General features: G+C 29.1%; 1 protein-coding gene across 1 annotated transcript; it reads left to right on the top strand.

The window, feature by feature from the left end:
- The first annotated feature begins 2717 nt into the window (after nt 1–2717).
- Nucleotides 2718–3421, top strand: LOC120079209. The gene is made up of 2 exons (XM_039033371.1): nt 2718–3105; nt 3267–3421. The coding sequence occupies exons 1-2, from the start codon at nt 2943–2945 to the stop codon at nt 3419–3421; spliced, it is 318 nt and encodes a 105-aa protein (XP_038889299.1). The 5' UTR covers nt 2718–2942.
- The last annotated feature ends 3524 nt before the right edge of the window (nt 3422–6945 follow it).

Here is a 6945-nt window from a genome sequence, read left to right as displayed (position 1 = left end):
ATATAACATATAGCTTAATATATATATATATATATTATATGATAAGGTAGTTACCATATAAATATATATTAAATTGATTTATGAAAATAAATAAATTTATTTTATTTTATTTTAAAAATCATTTTCACTCCCCCATCTCTCTTTCTCTAAAAAACGTGGTTAGTGGAGGAAGTAAAAAAACAATGTTGAGTCTTCTTCTTCCTAGGGGTGTTTTTATTTTTCACCAAGAGAGTTGAACTACACTGAAAAAATTTTGTGAGAAAAATTGGGAATTCATCTCCTTTCCTCTCAACACTCTTAAAAAACCCTCTCTTTCCAAAAATAGCAAGCAGCCCACCAAAACTCTTAGATTCTCATCCAGAGAATACAGGACAGGAAACATTCGTGCGTGGTCCTTATTTGACGCCGTTAGAGGGCGTTCGAGATTGATTGTTGGACAAGATTCCGGAGAAGCCGAATTTCGTGAAGAAGAGTTCTTACAAGGCACAGTAAGCGTTTTCCTTAAACCCTTTTTCTTTCTTGTTCTCTATTTTAAAGCATGTTGTAATTTTCTTTTAATGCATAATCTATATGTTTTTGCTGTAACATTTATGTTATGTAAATTTTGGGTATTTGATCCAATCCCATGCTTCCGCTCAAGGACCTTCAATGGTTCCTTCACATAGATGCTTAGCTTGACCCCGATAGTGGGGTACTTACTGAGTATTTCCTTGTTAAATATATATTTATTTAAATTAATTTTAATTAATTCAATTATTTGTAACAAAGTTATTTGATAACCCCCCAGTTATTCTCTCGTTTTGTTTAACGTGTGTAAGTGGGAAGGGTAGAGGAGTTAGACAATAATCATCTTCTTCTTGCATTCTCTGAAAACAAAGAACAAAGATATTCTTAGTGTGGATTGCTCTCTCAATATCAATATCGTCATCCCTTCCAAAATTAATACTTGAAATCCACAAAATTCTCATCGATTTTCTACCCTTCGAGGATATCGAGGTTAAGTTTATGACTTCGTATGGATTGCTCTCTCAAAGTTTATCGAGGATATATACTTGAAACCCACAAAATTCTCAAAGATATTCTTAGTGTGTTTTTCTAGCTGTTTGTGAGACTGTTCAAAGAGTTTGTTAAGTTTATGACTTGGAGGAATATGAAGATTTTTGCCTTCAAGGGTGGGTACTCTTCATCCCATATTTCCTTTCCATTTTTTCTGTGTAAATGCATGCTTAATTAGAACAAATGTTTATGTCTTTGTCCTCTTTATGTTCATATGTTTTGTAAAATGAAAATAGGGACATCGATGTTTCCACAATGGGTATTCACATACTCTTTCAATGACTCCCATCCATGATTTTCTTTTCTTCCATCGTTTCTCACCAATTGACGAATGTCAACAAGATCCATCTCCTCTTTTCTTTTTCCTCTTCTTATTTCACTCTCTACTTCAACCACAAACCACCATGCTAATCTTGTTTTCTGCTGCAATCCTCCATCAATTGGTTACTTGCCTTAAAAATGTATCTGATTCAGTCCATTTTTGCAATAATATATTTTTTATTCTTTTTTGTGTCTCTTTGTTTGCTTGTAATTAGCGACCTAAATACTTAAATACAGTGTATTTGCATTGGTTTAGCTCTTTTTGGATTTGTTTTTAGATTATCACGTGGGTTTTTATCAATTTTAGCCTGCATGAGTAGTTTGGACATTTGCTAATTAGTATTGTTTATTTTTTAAAAAAAAATCGTCTTGCTATTTTTACGATTTTGGAAACTTTTTACTATTTTTCCAAATGAAACTTTAAAATTTGCTATTATCTTGTTATCCCTAGTTTCATTTCATTCCATTTTTGTTTTATATTTCTTTCTTTTTTTTATTATTTTTTTATATTTATACGCTAATTTTTTTTTTTTTTTAATTTTCCAATATTTTGTTTAGGTTCACTTTAATATTTTACAACCACGATATTTACATAATAATATAATTGAGTTAAATTTGAGTCAATATCATTTAAGACAAATGACTTGAGTGAGAAATAATATTGCAAATCAAATTTTAGCAACACATAAATGATAGAAAGAATTGTATTATAGTTATTAATTTTGCATTGAGACTTATGTGTATTTGATAATGTAAATTTTTAATAATTATTTTTTCTATTTTAATAATTTTTTAAACTATTAGTAAAAAGTATATAAATAAGGAAGAAATTTGGGGTGGAAGTCATATCTATAGACTTAATTTTCAAAAATAAAAACAAAAAATCAAATTGTTATCAAATGGGATCTTAGTTTTTTGTTTTTGTTTGAAAAATTAAGCTTATAAATATTATTTCTACCTTCGAATTTCTTACTTTATTATCTTTTGCATAAAAAGTAACTTCTAATTTTTTTTTTCGAAATTTGACTATATAGATGCAAATCATTGTAGGAAATCTAAGAAAATAAACTTAATTTTCTAAAATTAAAAATGAAATGGTTACCAAACAAGATAATAGTTTTTAAAAATTTATTTTTGTTTTTGGAATTTAGTTAAGAATTTAATATACTCAAGAAAGATGCAAATAAACTTAATTTTCTAAAATAAAAAACAATCTTTACTAAACCAACCTACATTTTTCACTTTAAATAATATATTGATGCAAGGGAAATAATGAAGTAAAGAAAGAAGGAAAAAAAAACTATCGTCTTCAACAATACTTGCAACGACAAATCAAACATTCTGTAAACAAGAAATCCAAGCTTGTTTTCTGGTTCAAAAATTAAACAGAAACCACTTAAAAATAGATAATTACAAAGAAAAAATTTGTTACACCGTTGAAAAATCATTCCCATCTCATCTTCCCCACAAAATCCCCTTTCTCGATTAAAACCATTTTTCTCGAATTTTTCTCCATAGATTCAAACAAGAACAAGAAAAAAGAACTCAATTGAAGCAGAAATTGAATGGCGAAAGGAGGAGCTCAAAAGAAGGATGTGGCGGTGGCGATCGACAAAGACAAATGCAGTCAAAACGCTTTGAAATGGACAATCGAACGCCTTCTGAGCAAAGGCCAAATGGTTACTCTGCTTCATGTTAAACAGAAACCGTCTTCTTCAGCGCAACCGAGTAAGAACAAACAAAAATTGGGGGAAATTTTGGAACTCTAACCCTAACCTTTGAAAATTTTCGGTGTTTCTGCGATTCTGTTCTTGAATTTTGATGTTGAATTGGTTTTGTATAGTGACGAATCTGTTCTTGAATTTTGATGTTGAATTGGTTTTGTATAGTGACGAATCTGAGTGCGGATTTGGATCTGGATGAAGCGGCTTTGAATAAACAGCAGACTGATAATCATGCTAGAGATCAGTTCTTCCTTCCCTTTCGTTGCATTTGCACAAGAAGCAATGTCAGTTTCTCTCCATCGCCCTCAAACTATATATAAATATTTTAATTAAACTTATAAATACTATTTTTTACCAATAGTTTTTTTCTTTTTTTCAGAAAACTATATTGATAGTTTTCAAAAAGAGTAATTATTTCACAATTTTGTTTGATTTTAATAACGGTTGATTTATATCCCTATCACCCAGATAGTTTATTACTAATACACTCCAAAAATTTTGAATTTACATTAGGTTATATCATTTAATAATTTGGATCTAATTTGCAATTGATCATTTCTAATAACGATTGATTTTTTATATTAAATTTATAAATACTATTTTTTTCACAATATTTTTTTTAAAAAAAATTAACTAGAAAATTAAGGTATCTGTTTAATAACAATTTGATTTTTGATTTGTGGTCTTAAAAATTAAGTTTATTATTTTACTCTCAATTTCATACTATAATTTTCATCTGTTTTTGGACAGAGTTGAAATTCTTAACTATTTTTTTTAAAAAAAATAAATTTTAAAAAACTATTTTTCTTAGTTTTGAAAACTTTGCTCGTTTTTTTAAAAAAATATTGATAAAAAATAAATAATAAATCAATAAATTTAGAGAGAAATTGGTGATTATAAGCATAGTTTTCGAGACCTAGCTAGAAACAAAAAAAACTAAGGCTCCATTTGATAATTATTTTACTTTTTAATTTTAATTTTTAAAAATTAAGCCTATTAATACATTTAATCATTTTCTGGTATACTATCTACTTCTTTTTAATGTTTAAAAAATCAAGTCAAAAATTTTGAAAATTTAAAAAAGTAATTTTTAAAATTTTTTTTGTTTTTAAATGACAAATAATTAATTATTTATATTTTAATGAAAGAAGCAAATACCATCGTCTAATGAATATAAAGAGAAAATTATCATTTAATATGTATTGAACCACAAACAAAAAACAAAATGATTACCTATTACAAGTCTTAAAAAAAAACAGTTTTAAAGAACTTATTCGGTTTTTAAGCTTCAAAAAAAATCAATTATCGAACCAGACCATGATATTGGTCTAATTTACTAGTATCACTTTTGATTATATTTTATTTATTTTTGTTTAAAGAGCGAAGTCTAACCAATATTAGTGTGTATATAATTGTGAACTTTAAAAGTTCGTTCGTTTAAATATTAACTTTCGTTAATAATTCTTTTGAATAAGAATGGCATGTTCCAGTAATAATCTTACTGCTCTTTTCACCTTTTTTTATTTTTATAAGTCAAATTATAAAGGACAAAATAAGACTTGTAAAACAAACTAACCCTTTTTTCCTCAAATTTAACTTGATTGATCAAAACTGGATAACAAAATAAAAAATCATTATAGTCAAAGTAATTTTTTCTAGTCAATTTCAAAAAACACAAACCAATTATATAGTTATCGAATGATTCTATAACAATTTTTTTTTTGTTTTTTTTTGTAGTTCAACACAACCATTTAAGTGGAAAGATTTAGAACTTTTCCTTAGAGATATAGTCTGACACATTTATATTTATTGGTAGGGGAGTTTAGTCCAAATAATCATTCGTATATTTTAAGCTTGATTATACGATCAATGTGGTTTAGAATAGTCTCCAACTTAAATATCAAAAGTTTAAATCCTTTGCATGTATTAAATTAAAAATGTAATCAACAACTTTTAAGAGAGAGTTTTTTTTTTTTTTTTTTTTTTTTTAATTACTAGTTTCATTCACAAATAAATCTACAAATGTCATCATGTTTAGAAAAGAAACAGAACCATGCAATGAGTGTGATGTTGGAGGAAGGAGAGGATTCCAAAGGACATTAAATAAATATGTCTCCAAAATGTTATAGACATTTTAGTACTTGGTGCCTCCCTACAAGGATCAATTTACAAGTAATTTCCTTCCTCATTATTCTAATAAGCTCAATTTATATATATATCCAACTTCTGTCATTATTAAACAAATCTACTATATTCTTTCAAAAGTTACATATTTTAAATTCTCCTTCTAACGAGAAAAAAACAACTGAATGTTAACAAAAAGTTAAAATGTGTTCTTTGAAGGTTTAGTTCAAAAATACTTGCATCTAGTTCACATCTACGTCGATTTTCTGAATAATATTGGATTTTAAAAATATGGTTAAAGTTAGAGTGGTATGTTTTTTTTTTTTAATTTAATCTTCTATTATCTATTACTACTAATAGGATATCTTATATGTATGCTTTAACATGATTTATTTAAAAAATAATTGGTCCCTACTAAATCTACCTTTATATCATTTTAAAATATACTTAATCTTCACCTCTGATTAATTTTGGGATGAGAAGAATGTGAAATGTCTTCTAGATTTGAGGTGTTATAATATAGAAGAAGAAAAGAGAATAACAACACACAGTTACGTGGAAACCCTAGTACAGGGAGAAAAACCACGATATAGAGATCTTTCTTATTAGTTAATCTGATACACTGAATACACAGGGACACAACGTATAAATAGACAGTAGGAAACCTTAGAGACCTACACAATTACATAAATGCCCCTAGGTTAATAACCCTATTTTCAACACTCCCCCTCAAATTGGGGCATAGATATCAACAAGACCCAACTTGCTTACACAATAGTCAAAGCTTTGTCTTAGTAATCCCTTTGTAAGCACATCTGCAACTGGCTGATTTGAAGGAATATAAGGGATGCATATGTTTCCACTGTCCAGTCTCTCCTTAATGAAATGTCTGTCAATCTCTACGTGTTTAGTTCTATCATGTTGAACCGGGTTATTTGCAATACTGATGGCAGCTTTGTTGTCACAAAACAATTTCATCGGAAGCTCATTATCTTGCTGGAGATCAGATAACACTTTCTTCAACCAGATTTCTTCACAGATCCCCAAACTCATGGCCCTATACTCAGCCTCAGCACTACTTTTAGCAACGACCCCTTGTTTCTTACTTCTCCAGGTGAATAGATTATCCCAGATAAACGTACAATACCCAGACGTCGACTTTCTGTCAACAACAGAACCTGCCCAGTCAGAATCAGTGTAGGCTTCAACAGATCGTTTATTGGACTTTCTGAACATCAGACCCTTGCCAGGAGTTTTTTTCAGGTATCGAAGGATACGTTCAACTGCTGTCATATGATCTTCACAGGGAGCCTGCATAAACTGACCGACAACACCTACTACATACGAAATATCTAGCCTTGTATGAGATAAGTATATCAACTTCCCGACTAACCGTTGATACTTCTCTTTATTAATAGGAACTCTATCATTCTTCTCACTGAGCTTCGCATTGTACTCTACTGGTGTGTCAACAGGTTTACACCCAGTCATGCATGTTTCCTTTAGTAAGTCCAAAGTGTATTTTCGTTGAGAAATTGAGATACCTTCCTTTGATCAAGCCATTTCCATTCCCAGAAAGTATCTTAGCTTACCAAGGTCTTTAATTTCAAACTCTTCGACCATATTTGTTTTGAGCCTCATGATCTCAGCATCATCATCTCCAGATAAAACAATGTCATCAACGTAGACAATAAGAACAACTATCTTCCCTGATCTCGAC

This window comes from Benincasa hispida, chromosome 6 (genome assembly GCF_009727055.1).
Source record: "Benincasa hispida cultivar B227 chromosome 6, ASM972705v1, whole genome shotgun sequence".
NCBI lineage: Eukaryota > Viridiplantae > Streptophyta > Magnoliopsida > Cucurbitales > Cucurbitaceae > Benincasa > Benincasa hispida.
The sequence above is the reverse complement of the archived record's forward strand: the minus strand, read 5'-3'. Positions and strand labels throughout refer to the sequence as shown.

Coding starts and splice junctions, on each gene's coding strand:
- LOC120079209 (XM_039033371.1), top strand. CDS start 2,943: ATGGCGAAAGGAGGAGCTCAAAAGAAGGATGTGGCGGTGGCGATCGAC. Junction 3,106..3,266: donor GTCTTCTTCAGCGCAACCGA/GTAAGAACAAAC, acceptor GGTTTTGTATAG/TGACGAATCTGAGTGCGGAT.